The 19,345-nt window shown below is 41.0% G+C and overlaps 2 protein-coding genes across 2 annotated transcripts; both read right to left on the bottom strand.

Annotated features, from left to right (window-relative positions):
* Window positions 1-436: 436 nt before the first annotated feature.
* On the bottom strand, window positions 437-1,437 carry LOC127211033 (olfactory receptor 10H1-like). The gene has a single exon (XM_051170861.1). It carries the CDS (start codon window positions 1,432-1,434, stop codon window positions 487-489), a length of 948 nt encoding a protein of 315 aa, XP_051026818.1. The 5' UTR covers window positions 1,435-1,437; the 3' UTR covers window positions 437-486.
* A 9,529-nt stretch (window positions 1,438-10,966) lies between these two features.
* On the bottom strand, window positions 10,967-11,917 carry LOC127211022 (olfactory receptor 63). Its single transcript, XM_051170853.1, has one exon. It carries the CDS (start codon window positions 11,915-11,917, stop codon window positions 10,967-10,969), a length of 951 nt encoding a protein of 316 aa, XP_051026810.1.
* Between the last annotated feature and the right edge of the window lie 7,428 nt (window positions 11,918-19,345).

The raw sequence follows: 19,345 nt of genomic DNA, 5'->3' as shown, positions 1-19,345 counted from the left end.
ATGTGAATGTGTCAGATCTTGGAATTACAGACAGTTGTGAGCTGCCATGTGGGTGCTGGGATTTGAACCTGGGACCTCCAGGAGAGTAGTCAGTGCCCTTAACCACTGAGCCATCTCTCCAGCCCCCTAGATGAGTTTTTTTAAAGGTTGTAAAGTGGCAGTTACTGATTGAATGAATGTTTAAATGGTAAATTATATTGCATGTTAAGTTTGGAAGGGAGACACATATAACTCATGGTTATTAAGAAGGAAGAGGGAAGAAGAGGAGAAGGGAAGTGAGGAGAGGAGGGAGAAGAGAAGAGAAGAAAAAGGGAGAGAGAGAGACAGAGAGAGAGAGAGAGAGAGAGAGAGAGAGAGAGAGAGAGAGAGAGAGAGAGAGAGAGAGAGAGAGAGAGAGAGAGAGAGAGAGAGAGAGAGAGAATGGAAGGACAGAGGGAAGACAGGAGATTTTTCCCCTACCACATTCCCATAAGAAAGCCAGTGTCTTCAGGAGTTCTGAAGAAATAACTTGTTGAGGAAAGCTTTTTTCATAGATACTTTCAGCTCCTTGTTCCTGAGACTGAAGATGATGGGGCTGAGGAAGGGGGTGAGGACTGTATAGGTGATACCCATCAGAGTATCCCCTTCCAGAGACTTGGGGCCCTTGGGCTTGAGGTAGATGACAGAAGCAAAGCCATAGTGCACAATCACCACTGTGAGGTGGGACGCACAGGTGGAGAAAGCCTTGTGCCGACCTTCAGCTGATGGTATCTTCAAGATGGCAGCCACGATGAAGGCATATGAGAGGAGGATGAGGAGGAAGCATCCCAGGAGGGCTGTGATGCACACCATCCCCACACCTCTGGCCACCACAAGCACGTTCTCTCCACATGCCAACTTCAACAGAGGTGGAACGTGGCAGAAGAAATGGTGGATCTCATTGGGTCCACAGAATGTGAGGTTGAAAATGGCTGAAGTCACCACTGTCCCCATGAATGAACCACCAACCCAGGACCAGGCAACCAAGCAGGCACAGCCACGGGGGCTCATGAGCACATTGTAGCGCAGTGGGTGACAGATCGCCACGTAGCGGTCATAGCCCATGACGGTGAGTAGAAAGGAGTGGGTGAAGCCAAACGTGAAGGAGAAGAACATCTGGCTGGCACAGGCCAGGAAGGCGATGGAGTGAAGGGTGGAGAGCAGGTCAGCCAGCATGCGTGGGATGATGGCGAAGGTGTAGAAAATCTCAGAGATGGAGAGAGCACACAGGAAGAGGTACATGGGCGTGTGGAGACTGTGTTCGCTCCAGATGGTGGCCATGATGAGCAGGTTTCCCAGCAGTGTGAAGAGGTACATGAGCAGGACCAGCAGGAAGAACATCAGCTGAAGATGAGGGAAGGTAGAGAAGCCGATGAGGATGAACTCTGACACAAAGGTGTAATTTAGTTCCAACATGGCAGCCACACCTGAAAAGGATGAAGATGACGAAGCAATTAATATCACTGGTGTCTGCATGCGTGCGTGCGTGTGTGTGTGTGTGTGCACTCTTCTTAAAAATATCTAAGAAGCTCCTTTATATGTCTAAAACATGATTAGTATACCTTCTTGGAAAATAGGTAAAAATACAGTTGTGAAAATACAGTTGGCCATTGGTATTCACAGGGAAGGATTTCCCAGACTCCCTATCATGCACCGAAACTTTTGCCTACTCATCAGCATTATGTAAAATGAGGTTATATTTTCATAGCCTTTGCAGATTCTCTGCAGACTTTGAGTCATATCTATATAACTTAGAATATATAATACAATGTATATATCACATAAGTAGTTGTTATACTGAATTATTCAATGAAGGACAAGGGGCCGGTGCTATCGCATATGGATCTGAGTTTATTTCCATAACCCATTTTTAAAGAGCTGTGTGATGGGTTACACTTACAATGTCTGGGATAAGCACTGCCAAGGTAGAGAAAGGACAATCCCTGGGTATCACTAGTCATGTAGCATAACCATGTCAGTAAGCTTCAGTCAAGCCCAGACCCTGTCTCATAAAACAAAGCGTATGTTATCTGAAGAACGATGTGCAAGCACAGAAACATAAACACACACACACACACACATTGAAAAGAAAAAAAGGTAGTTTAATCTCAAAGCAAATACATAAATTCTAGGCCTAACTACATTTTAGGCACAAATAAAACTCATGGATACTGAAGACAGACTGTAATAACATTTTCATGGTCAAACAAAACCATGTATATGCTAAGTACATGGGAATTAGAACTCACTAAATAGTAATATTTATTTTTAGAAAATAACCCACAAGTATTATTACCATTGTTTTCTGAATGATTTATTTGGGGCCTGGAGAAAGGCTTATCCATGAAAAGCAATTGATACTTTTGTATAAGAATTGTGTTTGGTTCCTAGCATTCATATTGGGTAGCCCACAGATATCCATGATGCCAGTTCCAGGGCACGTGACACTTTCTCTGACCTCCATAAGTGCCTGCATATGTATAGTACACATACACACACCCAAACACATACATGGACACATAAATAAAATGACTAAATAATCTTTTAAAATATTTATGTGTTAACATGAGTGCATATTGGGCGGGAGAGTGCACACGCGCTTCTGTGCATCTACACCAAGCAAAACTTTCAATCACAGTAGATGGAGAAAATAAAACATGCCATGATAAAGCAAAGCTTCAGCACTATCTATCTGCAAATCCAGCCCTATAGAAGGCACTAGAAGGGGCTGGAGAGATGGCTCAGCGGTTAAGAGCACTGACTGCTCTTCCAGAGGTCATGAGTTCAATTCCCAGCAACCACATGGTGGCTCACAACCATCTATAATGTGATCTGATGTGCACTGTATACATAATAAATAAATAAATCTTTAAAAAAAAAAGAAGGCACTAGAAGGAAAACTCTAACGTAAAGAGGATACCTACTCCTGAGAAAACATGGTGAATGAAAAATCTAAGCCAAGCAAGCAAATCAAGAGGAGAAACACACACACACACAAACACACACACACACAAACATGTCCATGTATATATACATGCAAGTGTCTGAGGAATCCAGAGGGGGATCCTAGAACTAGAGTCATAAGCAATTGTGGGCCACCCAACATGGATGCTAGAAACTAAACCTCATTTAGTAAGAGACTTGGTCTCTAAGCAGTAAGGTTGAAAGTGATAGAGGACACCTGATGTCCTTCTCTGGTCTCAGCACCTGAACACACGTGCACACATACACTAGACACACACTCATCACACGCACACACACACACACACACACACACACACACACACACACACACGAGGTGAGAGGAACAAAGTGAGAGGAAAATACTAAAAACTCAATCAAAATGAAAAATTACAATAACTGAAAGAAATTGATACAGGAATATTGAAAGGATGCTAACAGAAAAAGCAACAAAATTTAAGATGTTCAGCTTCTTTAAAAGTATTTTTATAGATGTCAATAGCCTTGTAGTTGTGTTATGATTATGTGTACTGCTAGAAAGAGGAGGCAGAGGATCCTTTAGTATCCTTGAGGTCAGAAGACTCACGTTTGAATCACAGCACCCACATTGGATTGCTCACAACCACCTGTAACCCAGCTCCAGAACATCTGATTCCCCTGGCCTCTTCAGGCACCTGCAGTCATGTGCACACACCCACCCGTATGTATAATTAAAAATAAAATAAATATTTAAAAATATAATAAAACGAATTTCTCTCCTCTGCTTGTGATTTTTTTGATGGGGAGGACCAAAGTTAGCTAAGAAGAAAAGCAGTAAAAACAATCAGTTTCTAGGGCCGGGTGTGGTGGCACACGCCTTCAATCCCAGTGCTGGAGAGGCAGAGGCAGGCAGATTGCTGTGAGTTCAAGGCCAGCGTGGTCTACCAAGTGCAGGACAGCAAAGGCTACACAGAGAAACCCTGTCTCCAAACAAAACAAAACAAAACAAAACAAACAAACAAACAAAAACCCAAAATCAGTCTCTATTCAAAGTAGCAGAAAAATTGATCAAATACATAAGGATTACTTTAACCAGGATCATAAAAGTCCTCCATGGAGATCAATTATACCTCTCAGGAGCAAAGAACAGGTAATTTAAATAAACTGATGAAATTGAAATACAGTAGTAGAAAGATGTCAATTCTGGCTGAAGTGAGCTAAAAAAAAAATATGCTCTCAAATCGACAGTTGGATTTTTTTTTTTTTTACAAAGTGAAAATTAACAACAAGAACACCAAAAAATCCACAACAGAGCAGAGATCCACAAATAACTAAGTCAACCTTGAAAATCATGAAGAGAAGGGGCAAGCAGAAAGTCCCTTCTAGGACACGGAGCCATGTGAGTAAACGTTTCAAATAAAGCACGAAGATGCAGAGCAAGACCGAACAGACCGGCCCTTCAGAATGAGGGAGACATCAGGTACAAAGAAGTACAAAGATGGCTTTTCTTAAGGCACAAACTCAGAGACCAATAAGGAATTGTTTAGGGGATGCTGCTGATGAAAGTATCTTTCTATAGAGATGATGCCAGAGCTGGCCTCCATGGGAGATCACAATCAAAGGAGAACGGAAACACTGAAAGAGCTATCGAGATGGCTTGGTAGGTAAAGGCATTTGCTTCCAAGACTTAGGATGTGAGTTCAATCCCTGAGAACCTACAAGGTAGAAGAAGGGAACCAACTCTCACAAGTTGTCCTCTGCCGTCCAAATGCACGCCCTGGCACATTTGAACAAAACACGCACGTGCGCGCCCACGCGCGCACACACACACATACACACAATATAAATAAATAAATGTAATAAAACTTTAAATGTTAATGTGAAAGATAAAAGTATAGCTACTCAAAGAAATATTGGGTCATCTTCATATTTGATTAAAAAAAAAAAGATTTTTTTTTTTTTAAAGCTATACATTGGAAAACAGAAGCCCATGTGATCCTGGGGGCCCTGAGCCTTCCAACCTGTGTTTGATCCTGGTAAAAGGAGAGAACTGGTGTTTGCAAGTTGTTCTCTGACCTCCACATACTCCTGCACACATGCACAGACACATGCATTTGCACACTTGTGGGTGCATACCCACACATGCAGATACACACTGGTTCATGTGTGCACATGCACAGACAGATAGGCACACACCTGGACGCGCGCACACACACACACACACACACACACACACACACACACACACACACACACACAAACTTAGGAAAGTTTTTAAATGTCACATGGTGGAATACAATGAACTCAAAAGTCTGCATTTTGAGTTTCACGAGATTTTGTGTGTAGATATTTTCATGCATGTACCTATGTGTCTCTATCATTGGCTAATTAAACTACTGCTTTGAAAACAAATTTTCAAATGCTCACTATGCAACGAGATTCACTCCACTATTACAAACTTGACTCTACCAGGCAGAGGATTTCTGCTAACTGTGACGTCTGTGGCAAAATTAGAATACTAGGGAATGAACAGTTCAGCTTTCCTCAAGGAAGGGTCATACCACACATGAAAGAAGCGCTATAGGCTACAGGAAGCCCTGCAAGTTGAGCTCATACCTAGCACTAGAGACAACTTTCGCTTCTCCTGCCTTCCCATCTGCTAGCCACCATTTCTGAACCTCACTCCCTGCATGGACCTCGCCTCAGCATTGGTCTTGCATCCCGTCTGCTGACCCACTGTACCTTATGATTTTCTCTACTTTTCTTCCCTGTCTTTTCTCACAGTAGAGGTAATTCTCTGAGTTGATTATAGGATGTGGAATCATGCAGATCTATGGTTCCAGTCACAGGTTTTAATTAGTTTGATAACCAACTACCTGAACTCATCGAACCGCTGAGGGTATGCCTTGCCAGCTACTCAGCATAAAGCCCACCAGCTGTCACTGTTAGAGTCACCATTATGTAGTCCCCAACTGATGTCTATAAGCTGACTGTCGTCCACATGCCAGCTGAGCCATAAGGGCACATGTCATTCCAGGATCTCAGCTGCACTCCAAGATAATTACTCCCGTTTCTGCCTACCTCTGAACCCTGAGCACTCACAGGCTCCAGGAGTCCTTCTAAATGTACAAATGTTACTGAAAATATGAACAGGCTCTCCTGTATTCCTTTCTTTCCGGTATAAGCTCCATTCTACAAATTCTCAGAACACCTCCTTTGCAAAACTCTCCAAGAGAGCTCTTCAGGTCACCTACAGAAAACTGGATCTGTGAAAATAGAAAGGGCGTTTTCACAGACACAACGCCTAGGCAAAGCCCCCCAATCCTGACCCAGTGCCCTCCCTTTTCAAGGGAAACATCACAAAACTTATGTAGCTCTGTCTGCCTATATATCTGTGTTAGCAACCTAAAACTGTGAACACGTGGTACAAAGGAGGAAAATTAAAGCAGTCAAGCACACCCTGCTTCTGAATTGCACACTGTTGGTTATACCCTGTAGACAGGAACAAGTGGAGACCATCATCCATCCACCTTGTACACGCCCACTGAGAACTTACCAGGCACCTGGTGCTTATCTGAGAGCTCAGTAACCTAGGGATGAACAGCAGCAACACATCCAAGGGTTTGGGGTTTTGATGTTGATGTTGTTCTTGAGCTAGGTCTTCCGGAGGTGAGTGTCCACCTGTAACCTTCACTGTGACCTTAATTTGAAATAAGATCTTTGTAGATTTTAACCACAAGCGCATCCTAGATTACAACACAATCTGTACGCAGATACTGGCATCCTTATAAGAAAAGTAGGGGCCAGGAAGATATTTCAGTAGATAAATGTGCTGGCTGCCTACTTGAGGATCTGAGTTTGACCCCTAGGACCCACAAAGTAGGAACGAACTGACTCTCGTGGTGTCCTGTGACTTCTGCGCACTATGGTACCTGCATGCCTGCAGTCATATAATCACAGTAAATACATGGATGGTTTTTAAATTTAAAATAAAATAGTAGAAGCCAAATAGAAAGAAGCTGTGAAGATAAAGGCAAGGGATTGGAATGATGCTGCCACTAGAAGCTACAAAACACAAGGAAAGATTCTCTCATGATGCCTTCAGAGGCTGTGTGGCCCTGTTGACACATTTGTATTAGGCTTCTAGTCTTCAGAGCTATGAGAGTTAATTTCTCTTGTTTGTAGTAATTTACTATGGCATTGATGCCATTCTAATATAGATCAACACACACACACACACACACACACACCTATGTGCATGCATGCATGCATATATACATATATACATACATACACACACAACTATGTGCATGCATGCATGCATGCATACATGCATACATGCATACATGCATACAGCACAGGTGACACAAGCATATAGGACAGATACTTCTTATTGCCCTGTCTGAGAAATGTTCTCCCTTCCACCCAGCATAAAAATATTTCTCATCACAGAATGGGCCCTGGAAGCTGTGACTACTATCGGAAGGGGACGTTCTGGAAAAGAAATAGATTCAGCGGGCCACTGAGAACAAGAAAAGGCCCTGACCGCAGAGACAGGCTCCTGTGTCAGGAGACAACCCACTTTACACTCTTCTCCCTTCCTTTTCTGTCCCGGAATCCAAGCCCTCTCTGTGCTCTGTTTACTTTGTCTCCTCCTTTTCAGTCCTCACAGCACTTGGCTAATTTATGCTGGAAAGAAAAGGCTCTACTTACCTTCGTGGAGAAATTTGGGGATGGTCTATAGTGCAGTATGCAGAGACCAGTTTATAGAACACTAGAGCTATAGTGGAGGACAAGAGTTTTATCTGTGCAGGTGACTTCCCCAGTGGCAGGTTCCCAGATGTGCCCCTCCACTGAACTCGCCTGGTGATGAGGGATTCATGGTCCCATAAGTCCAGAGACCTAGGGAGCTTGAAATGCACCACCTTCCTTCCTATGCATAGATTATTTTTCTATCTATCTATCTATCTATCTATCTATCTATCTATCCATCTATCCATCTATCATCTCTACCTATTAATATCTATTATTTTCTTTTCTTCTCCCTTTCTGTATACTTGCCTCCTTTCCTTTTTTTTTTTTCTTACTTTAGCCCCCCTTTCCTCGTTTCCTCTCTCCTTATTTTATTTGGGACAGCTCTTCTTCCCACACTTCTTCTAATATTTCTCTGTCAGTTCTTCCTTTAGATCTCAACTTAGATTTCCACCTTTCAAGAAAATCTTATCAGAAACCTAGAGAGATGATTCAGTGGGTAAGAGCATGGCAGCGTGATTACGAGGACCTGAGTTCAAATACCCTGTACCCACATAAAAATATGCATGTAGTTGTGCATGCCGGTAGCCCCAGAATTATAAGGAGCAGAGACATGAAGATTGAGGGGGCACACAGGCCACAGGCATAACACCAGGTTCAGGTATTCTTTTGTGCCAGGGTGTTTAACTGAACCTGGTTTGTTAAATAAAGGATTAGATAGGATACCCAAAGTCCTTCTGTAGTGCACCCACACAAACACACCTACAGCACACACACACACACACACACACACGCTTGTGCATATGCATGCATACACACTTGCATTCACACATTCACACACTCAGGCACTCACACAGAAAGAAAGAAAATGAAAACTCGTATAGCATTTCCTTACCTCATCCTACCAATACTGGGTATCCAGAATGGGCTAAACCTTTGACCATCTAAGCACTTTGAGAAATTTGATGTTTAGAGATTTGAATCAGATGTCTCATCCAAATCATTACAATACCTGCCTCTGTGAATTTCTTTATTTTAAGATGCATTTTTATTTCTTTTACCTTTGGGGGATGGCTAGTGAGTCTGTGTGAGTGTATGCCACACGTGTGAGGTTGCCTGAGAAAGTTCACAGAGGGCATTGGATACCCTGAAGCTGTAGACCAGCTGGAATCCAACCTGGGTCCTCTGCAAGAGCAGTATATGCTCTTAACCACTGAGCAGTCTCTCTAGCCTCTGAGCAAGTTCTTGACAATAATACAAGTTCCATTGGTAGTTGGGGAAGAAGCTGCCCATTGGATGTTTTGTGGTTTCCCTTTTATTCATTTTTTCGTGAATCTTGTTGGCTATATTGCAATTGTCCGTTTTTATGGAGTATAGTATGATATTTTAGAATTTTTTTGTCTGTGTGTATGTGTGTGTGTGTGTGTGTGTGTGTGTGTGTGTGTGAGAGAGAGAGAGAGAGAGAGAGAGAGAGAGAGAGAGAGAGAGAGAGAGAGAGAGAATGTTTACCATAGAACCTCCAGCAAGAAGGAATCCTTGACATTGGGTTAGGTGGCAAGCATTTTTACTTACTGAGGAAGCTTACCAGCCACAATGTGGTGTTTTGATACATACAGTCTTCGTGCAGTGTTGAAATCAAGGAATTTCTCTTTTTTTCTTTTAAGAAAATGTCTCATTATATAACCAAGACAATAGGAACAATGTTTAATTTCCTGCCTCCTGAGTGTGGACACGACTGATAAATCTGAAAATATATATATAATATTTTGATATTGTCAAACATGTATTCTCTCTAAAGGCTCATCTTTTTTAATGTTATCTGCAAACTAATAATGGCATGACACAGCCACCGCAGCAACACTGGGCCTGCACAAGGTTGGCTTGGTGAATTGGGGAGGAGTTTATGGGACCTTATTCCTTCCTGATCAGCTATCAGCTACTGGACGATTCTGGGAAAGGAAGAATCACTTTTTATTTTTACTTGTGCACTCACTAGTAAACCCACCAAGCTCCAGTGCGTGCTTCCAAACCTGTGGTAACACAGATGGCCTTGGTTAAACTCAGTGAGTCAGAAAGCAAAGACATACACGTGGGAAAAGGATTTATAGGAAGCAGGTGGAATTTACAGAGGTTTGAGTTATGAGTAATTAAAACACATTTTATACATATATGAAAATGTCAAAAAAAAAAACAAACCTAGCTAATAAATTATTTATTTATTTATTTATTTATTTATCTATCTATCTATCGTTTAGGAAAAGTGGCCTGGTGATTAAGAGGAGCAGGTAAAGGAGCTTGCTGAACAAGCCGGATGGTTTTATTCTGTTTGCTGGATTGCATGCCAAAGTAGAAGGAAAAACTTACCCTACACAGTTTTTATCCCCAAGAGTGCTTTGGCATATGGACCCCTCCGCACATCATGTGCACACACAAATAAATTTTAACAAGTAAAAGAAAGATTATTTACCCACTTTTTAAAGCAAGGACAGAACGAGAAGGCACTGGGTATGAACCAAGAAAGTCCTCTTTAATCAGCTGTCTTTATAGTCTCTCATGTACTAACCATTTCAACTATAAAAATCAAATGCTGTTTTTTAAGATACCTACTTTACTATGTTTCTATTATGAGAGCTGGGAAGAACTAATATGGGAGCTTTAAGGTCTGTTTTTACTATTGCTATATTACTGGGACAGCCATAAATTATATTTTCATTTGTTTGTTTAATCTGAATCATGTACATGACCACATGTATGGGTGTCATATTTCCCTGTTTCTGTAAATTTATATATCACTGGCTTAAGTATCAGATACAAGTTCCTCCCACAAGAACTGCTTTTCATTCGCCATGGCCAATTTGTTTATCTGAAGTATAATATAAAAATATATCTTTACTTGTAATTAAAGAATTTCTAATTCAGGGCTGACGAACAGGGGGCAACAGACAGACGGGTAGGTATATTGCACTTTGAAAATATCTGCTAAAAATTAGGTAACTAGAAGTGCACAATATATCAAAAATGATATAAAAATATTTTTAAAAAACAACACGCATGCATGGCAATACCATGGATGAAGGCAGAGGATATGATCACACCAGATCACACACAAGGGACCACAGCTTCCTGAGACTAAGGAATAAGTGTGGAAATAAATCACAAGCATGAACCAAACACAGACTTACATGAGTTAATCACGTCAAGAGTTCTAGGGAAATCTGCACCCTTCTATCTTATTTCACAGCAACAGGATTGACCCTTAGGCACTTTGCTGACAGAAATTCCTGGAGAAGCTTTTGTTTATAGCATTCTTCAGCTCCTTATTCCTGAGGCTGAAAATAATGGGACTAAGGAAGGGGGTAAAGACTGTATATGTGGTGGACATGAGGGTGTCGACATACAGAGAATGGGGTCCCCTGGCCTTGAGGTAAATTATAGAGGCAAAGCCATAGTGCACAATCACCACAGTGAGATGGGACACACACGTGGAGAATGTCTTGTGCCGGCCCTCAGTGGAGGTGATTCTCAAGATGGCGGCCACAATGAATATATAGGACAGGACAATGAAGACCAGGCACCCGATGAGGGGTGTGACACACACCAGTATCACAACAATAGAGACAAAAGCGGTGCTTTCTCCACAGGTCAACTTCAAGAGGGAAAACACATGACAGAGAAAGTGATGGATCACATTAGATTCGCAGAAGGCGAGACGGAAAATTATGGATGTCACTGTAATCCCAATGAGGGAACCACCGGCCCAAGACCAGGCCACAAGACGAGCGCAGCCTCGGAGGCTCATAAGCACGTGGTAATGCAGGGGGCGGCAGATGGCCACATAGCGGTCGTAACCCATGACCATGAGCAAGAAGGAGTGAGTGTAGCCGAATGTGAAGGAGAAAAACAACTGGTTAGCACAAGCTGTAAACGTGATGGATCGATGGGTAGACAGCAGGTCAGCCAACATGCGGGGGGTGATGACCACAGTGAAGAGAATCTCAGAGATGGAGAGGGCGCACAGGAAGAGGTACATGGGTGTGTGGAGTCGGCGTTCTGTCCAGATAGCAGCCATGATGAGCAGGTTCCCCAGGAGTGTGAACAGATACATCAGCAGGTACAGCAGGAAGAGAACAGGCAGCATCTGGTGCGGGAATGCTGAGAAGCCGAAGAGGATGAATTCAGACATGATGCTGTGGTTCTGAGCAGGCATGGCTTCTGAGCTGATGAGGTCAGAAATACATCCATGAAAACACAGCTCTGGCACAGAGCAACAGCAATTTAAAAGCTTTGTGTTAGGAAATCTTACTTGAAAGTTTCTGGGTCTCATTCCCCCACCCCCGCCCCCCCCGCCTAAAATTGTGAGCCTGGTGAGCTTACCGATGAATAGTTCTAATATTTGAAAAACAAATCACTTAGTATTATTCAAAGGTATAAAAAGGTGAGCTACATCATTTTAGCATGCTAACTCGAGGTTCATTTAAACCCAGGTAAGAGTGGTCACGGGCGGCCGGGTGTGGTGGTGCATTTCGTTAATCCCAGCACTCAGGAGACAAAAGCAGGTCGACCTCTGAGTTACAGGCTCACCGGGTCTACAGAGTAGGTTCCAGATCAGCCAGGTCTATACAGAGGAACCCTGTTTCAGAAAACCAAACCAAACTAACCAAGCAGCAAACAAAAGAGAATGAGCTGGTCAGTTAAGATCACACACTGCTCTTACAGAGGATCAGAGTTGACTTCTAAGCATCTGCATTGGCAGCTCACGATGGCGTGCAAATCCAGGAGTCTGACATGCTCTCTGGTCATGATAGGTACCTGCACACACACACACACACACACACACACACACACACACACACACACACACTGAGAGCGAGATTTAAAATAATAAATAATGGTTATGTAAAGAAAAAAGTATGCGTTCATTTCATGAGGCATGCCAATTTAAAAATTCACAATAAAATAATTACCCAGTTAATAACAGGGGCATACTTAAGGTTTTTGAGGTCAAGTGGTATTAGTTGTCTTTTAAATAACAAGGATGATTCAGTGTCAAAAACTGTGCCTTGTGACTCCCCACATCAACCAATTAAGTGGAAATATCGTGTGGTTGTTTCAATGCTGACATAAACCCATTTTATAAAAATGTATTAGGGCATCTTCCCTTGAAGCCCCACTACTCTCAGGAATTCTTTTGCACACTTGTTAATAAATATACATTTATTTTTCTTTAATACATAAAATAAAATAAAAGTTAATTTACCCTGTGATTTCAAAACACAAATTCAAAAGGGAATTCCTTTATCTCAGCTGAGCATGTATACAACAAAATTAGCACATATGATAATAAATGTAGAAATGAGTTGTTTTAAAAATGAGAGTACTCACTGTCTCTGCTGTCTTGTCACGTGAAACTAAATAAGCTACATATGGATTATGAGGGAAGCGACAAGAGTAGAAATGGTGAGAGAATCAGTAACCAATTATAACAATAAGAGGCAGCGTGTTCTATAAGTTATATTAATTAGCAATCAACAGAGTGCCTCTCATATTAATAATCATCCTTCAACTATGTCATTTAGAGAAAAGCAACCAATTCCCATTAACAAGAGAATTATGGAAAACCAGTTCCTCACTGGGTGGTGGTAGCGCACACCTTTAATCCCAGCACTCAGGAGGAAGAAACAGGCAGATCTTTGTGAGTTTGGGCCAGGCTGCTCTACAGAGTGAGTTTGGGACAACCAGAGATACATAGAGAAACTCTGTTTCAAAACAAACAAACACACACACACACACACACACACACACACACACACACACAGAAGTTCTCAAATGCTGTTTTTTTGTGCGTGTGTTCCCTTACACTAAATAAAAACAGAAGATCCTAAGAGCCTTTTAAGTTGGGTTAACAGCAGTTTTTTTTTAAATCATATTAGAGGTTTAAATGGATAATGTTTTAAATTATTTAATGTTTTTACAAATACATAATATGTCTTGGTTAAATGTGACATCCAAATGCTTCTGTCTGTTTTTATTCTGTCCATAGAGATATATTGATTAACTGAAAAATTACCTCCTATTGTGTCATTAAGAAGAAGTAACTCATGTAGACACAGATACGGGTTCAAAGATACCCAGTAGATGTCCCATGATATTTTAAAAACATCTTCTATACCACATACACGGATTTACCGAAAAATCTGTAATATTTTCCAAGAAGAAAATTTTGTGTTAATAAAAGTGTCAATAAAGTTTAATAAAAGTAATTTAAATACCCAAAGTTTATGGTCACAAGTGGACAATCTTTTATTATATAAGATATGCAAATCACCTCCACAGTGGAATTTTAGTTGCAATCCCAGTGATTTGGCTCTAAATATGATTTTTCAAAAATCTCCCCAAATTCCTTCAAGGGAAAAAAGTGTGATTAAACTAATTTTCTAAAAAAGGAATGGGAGAGAGCTGTCTTCTCCCAGTTTCAGGGATAAGTATATAGTCATAGTAATTCTTTCCCTTTTAAATTTGAAAATAAGTTATTTTCTCATACAGTATAATTTTATTACATAGTAATGTTAAAGATGTATTTGTCTTCTTTGAGAATTTCATGCATGCATACATGCATGATGTACTTTGTTCATGTTCCACCCTGACTCTTCCCCTAACTCTGCCTAGATCCACTCCTCACCTCCCTTGCTCCTAACTTCATCCCATTTTCTAGAACCTACCGACTTCAGGTTGTGCTCCCCACATGCTCATGTACTTAGTGTGGTTGATCAACCAGGCACCTCACCGCTAAAGAAAACCAAGTCTGCCTTTCCAGCAGCCATCAACTCTAAATAGCTCCTCAGATTAAACTTAGTAGAAGATTTAAAATCTTGAATTACTCAAAATTGAACATAAGATTTAAAAACGTGACAATACACATCAAGAGAAAGAGGTAGATTGTTTACTCATTTGTTGTAACAATGCTGTCAATGAAGTTACATAAATCTCATTTGCATCTAATTCCATGTTAAGTTGGAATCCAGACATATTGAAGATATGAAAAATAAATATCAAGATATAAAGTACAAATACAAATAGCCAAAGCACTATGAATGTAATTCCTGAATGTTCTGTGGCTCTTTTGCTGTATGTAGTTTATTTTATATAGATGTAATAATATAAATATATGTAAAAAATTAATTAAAAGAATATATAAAGTGTAGGAGAGTAAGTTTGCTGTCTTAGACTGTGAAAGACTAAAATATGTGAAATTCCACCATCAGGAAACTGTCAAATTATAGACCTCTGGTCAACAAGATACTCAGCTAACGTTAGCAAGCAGATGAAAAAGTGGTAGAAGATGATTACATTGTCTAAAACTTACAACAGAAGCATCTAGAACAAGTAAGAAATCAGTTAAAGCAAGTTAAGTAGTAATTCTGATGCAAGAAAAAATTAGTAAGAATAAAGGGGTCACTATAGCACTAGAGGAACAATCAGAACAAAGGGAATATAGGTAGGAAACAGGAAGGGCAGAAATGAAACCAGGCTTTGAATTCACTGTCGACAGTAAAATTCCATGAAACGGTAAGCGTCCTGTGTTGACTGGGCTGGAGGTATGGCAAAGCCTCAGAAATGCTGCTAGGAATGTAGAAATTAGAAATTAAGAATTTAAATAGGCTCAGTCCCGTATGATGGTTCAGAGGTAATGGCACTTACAGCCAATCCTAATGACTAGAGTTTGACCTCTGGAGCACACTTCATGGATTGCCCTGCCCATCCCCTCCCCTCACACACAAAGTAAATAAGCAAGTAAGTGGAAATCTATAATAAAGTTTAAATTTGTACATAGGCTCATGATACATAATCCAGTAAGCTTACTCCGAGGTGTCTATAACATTTTCCCAACCTGTTTGTGAGTGAGCACGTAGCCAAATGTTTCCTGTCGGATGAATTTTAGTGAGGGGGCTTGCTTAGTGTCTGCTCATTCATAGCTGCAGAGAAGGGGGGCAAGATGGAGGGGAAGCAAACGATGGACCGACTGCTGGGAATTAGAAATACGAACAACAGTGTGAGTGGTTCTTGTAAATAATGCTGAGTTAGTAAAGCAAAACCACGGTGAACTCTGGAGCCTCACTGTATTTGGAAATGCTGGGATCATATGTATCTGGAACTATTCTGGGTTGTCCAATGTTGAAGCAATGGGGGAGCCAGACACCTGCATCAGGATTCCTCAACCTTAGTGTCAGGGCTGTCTGGGGGGCTGACACTTTCTTAGAGTGAATGACGTCTTGTGCACTGTATGAGGTAGAGCAGCATGCTTGGCTTCCACCCACGTGCCAATGTAGCTCAGCCTGTCTGTCTCGTCTTCCTTCTGTCTGTCTCTGTTTCTTTCCAGACACATTCACATTTTCCTGCGGATCAGTGTCACCACTTAATGAAGGCCTTTAGCACAGTACTTAAAGTGAGCAACCAGTAGCACGGAGGATAAAGGCACTCTGGGCCAACACCCCATGCAGCCTCAGAGCTGTAAGACTCCCGTGTTCCTAGCACTACACCCCAGTACCAGGCTATGTCAGTCTACAAAAATTAATCCTGTTGTGCCTTTTCATCCTCTGCCTCCTGGTTTCTTGTTACCTGGGCCACTGCTTCTGTGAGAGTAAAGGCGCTTCTGCTTGAGACTTGAACATGACCCCCATTGGAAGGTTTAGTGGCCAGCACACAGGGTGCTTTGAATTGGTTCTCCAACCCCGCCAATGCTATGCCTTCTTACAAGTTATTCCCAAGAGGCCTCTTCAGAAACCAAGCTGGGAAAGTATCACTCAGCATCTGGGAATATGAAAGGACCTAAATGGTCCTTTAGGGACCAGAGGTCTTGACTCCTTCCAACACATAACAAACACTCCATGCCACCTCTCCTCAGAGAATTTTCAGCCTCTGCCAAGGATGAAGCACTCCAAATCTTTAGAGAGACAAACTGGGAAGAGGTGACTTCGGTTCTTTCAGGTCAAGATAGTGTCACAGTGAGACAGGAGCTGGGAGAGATCAGAGTGGAAAGCCAGGACTATATTCTGTGGTAAAGGCGTTTGAAGGCTTCAAAATATCTGGGCAGTTTGAAGCACTATGTGGAATCATGCTTTTTCTTGGGCACTATATGAATTCAGAATTTTTTGGTAACACTAGACAGCCTGACCTCTCTCACTGGTCACTTTAACTACATTTTCCTAGTGATGAAAGTCAGCCTAACATTAATGATGTGCCTCTATGTTATTAAAAAAAAGTATTTAAATAAATGGAATCATGTCCATATTGGTGAAGAGCATATCTTCTAACACCCAGAGCAAATATTTAAAAACACCATATATATTATATTCTGACAGATTTTAATTTATAAATTTAGCACAGTAAAGTTAACAATATTTAATTTTAAAAACATAACAATTTATCAAAATACTATAATATCCCTATAAACATTGTCTCAGTTTCAATATATCACTCATCTTTATTCTTATTTTAATTCCTTTATTGTTTATTTTTGCATTTTAAACATTAAAATATAGTTGCATCATTCTCTCATGACATGACACAGACATGAGGACAAGTTATAGAGGCTTTGTTTGACAAAGTTCCAAAGACACCTGACTGCCCAGCATGATCTTTAGACATCCAGAACAGCTGCTGAGGCTTTGCTTGACAAAGTTCCAAAGGTCTCCCGCAGATCACCACTGCCCTCAAATATTGTCTAAAGTCAAAGTGTAATTTTGTCTAAAAAAGCTACCTTGAAATCTGCTTTTTCTCCTAAAACTGTCTTTCTCTATATTTCTCACTTTGACAATGAACCCTAATGAAAAATGCACTGGAAAAATTTCCCCTCAGAGAATGCTAAAAGAAGGCATCTGGCCAAAGGTTTGAGGCAATGAGAGAGTCTTGGCTCTGACTATTGTATGCAGCAGGCCAAAACTGCTTGAAAAGAGAGCTAGGACTTTGGCATAAGAGTCCCTGGTTGGATATTGTTAGCTGAAGAGAAGTAAAACTTGTTTCTTTACAATCTGCCTTGAAAGTAATAAATAGAAGGGGAGCTTGGAACATAATGCTTTATGGATATTTTACAATAGAGGACCCCTTGAAAGTTAGCTAGGTTTAGATAGCACACCTGTTGTTTTGGGACTGGAAATAAGTCAAGTTTGTTCTGTGTTAAGGAAATTTAGTTTCAAGCTATGTTGCTATGACAATCACGTAAACACAATGCCTTTAGCCTGGGGAAACTTATGATTAAACTTTCCTGAGGATTGTTTAAGAAATAATAATCAGGTCATGATGATCATTGCTTGGAAATTGATTGATTTTTTGCTATATGCTTTATTATAGGTTATACAGGACTGTTTGTATATCTTTGCTAGATTGTTTTCTCGCTCTGTTGATTTTTAGATGCTCTACTGATTGTAAAAGGTGAGAAAATCATGATGTAATCTGTAATGAAAAAGTTGAACTTCACTTTAAATAACGTACTGGGGTTGGCCCAAGGAGTAACAGAGAGAAGCAGAAGAAAAATAAAGTTCTCCTGGGATATAAGACCTTTCAGTTTTACCACAGTTTATACCTGGGCTTCAGTACTTCTTTTCTTCTCCATCCCTCAACCTCTCCTCAACAATTAGTTACTATAGCTAATTGCTCCCAGTTAGTCTCTTTGGCCAGCTGTTCCCACTCCCGCCTCCAACTCCCACTCAATTCTCCCTACCTCAGAACCATTAAGACTTTCCCTTCTCTCTGATCCCAAAGCTGGTCTATGGGACTCCCATTCATTCATTCAAACACTGCCATATCCCCTCCTTGCTCCCTCTCAAGTTAATGGCCTCTAATTATTGTTGCATATACAATACATAAATATATAGAGAACTTGCTGAGTCCAAGTAGTATTACTTGTATGTATGTAATTTCAGGAGTGGACACTTTGTAGTCTCTGCCTCAGAGGTCATAGGCTGCCTGTAGTTCTTTGTCTATGAGTGGGATCCCTTGAGACACCTCCCTTCCCTGTTAGCTTGCTTGTGTGTATTGTCATTGTTTGGTTCTTAGTTGGGTAGGCATATTGTTGAGGTGTAGCTTCTTTGTCGTTTCTAGTAGATGCAATCTTACAGCAAATTTCCTGAGCTGTTATATTTTCCCACCTCTCTCTGTAGGTGACCCTTGAGCCTTGGGTGTTTAGGGTGTGTTGTAAATGAATGGGCCGAACAGCCAATGATCACGTGATCTCTGCGTCTTGACCAGCTATGGCTTTCTGTAATGGCCTCCATGTGCTGCAAGGAGAAGCTTCTTTGATGAAAGGTGAGAGCTATGCTTATCTGTTGGCATAAAGCTAAGTATATAGAATTCGACTATAAACTACAGTTATTTAGTAAAGTACTCCTCTACTATCCATTACCTCAGTGACCATGAGCAGTTGTCTAGCTTTCCATTACAAAGCATAATTTTTTGTCCTGTTGAGCAGATCAGTCCAAGCAGGAAGTTATTGGTTACTGTCAAGACATGAGGGGGCACCTTGAAATGCTGGTCATCGTTGTGATTGGTAGGTATCACATCTCTGTAGGGCTATTGATTGCTTCCCTTTTGGACAGCTTACATAGTACCTTCCAGTATTATGAAAGCACATCCTTAGGGA

The sequence above is a fragment of the Acomys russatus genome, chromosome 28 (genome assembly GCF_903995435.1).
Source record: "Acomys russatus chromosome 28, mAcoRus1.1, whole genome shotgun sequence".
In the NCBI taxonomy this organism is placed as follows: domain Eukaryota; kingdom Metazoa; phylum Chordata; class Mammalia; order Rodentia; family Muridae; genus Acomys; species Acomys russatus.
This window is presented reverse-complemented; position numbering and strand designations above follow the sequence as displayed.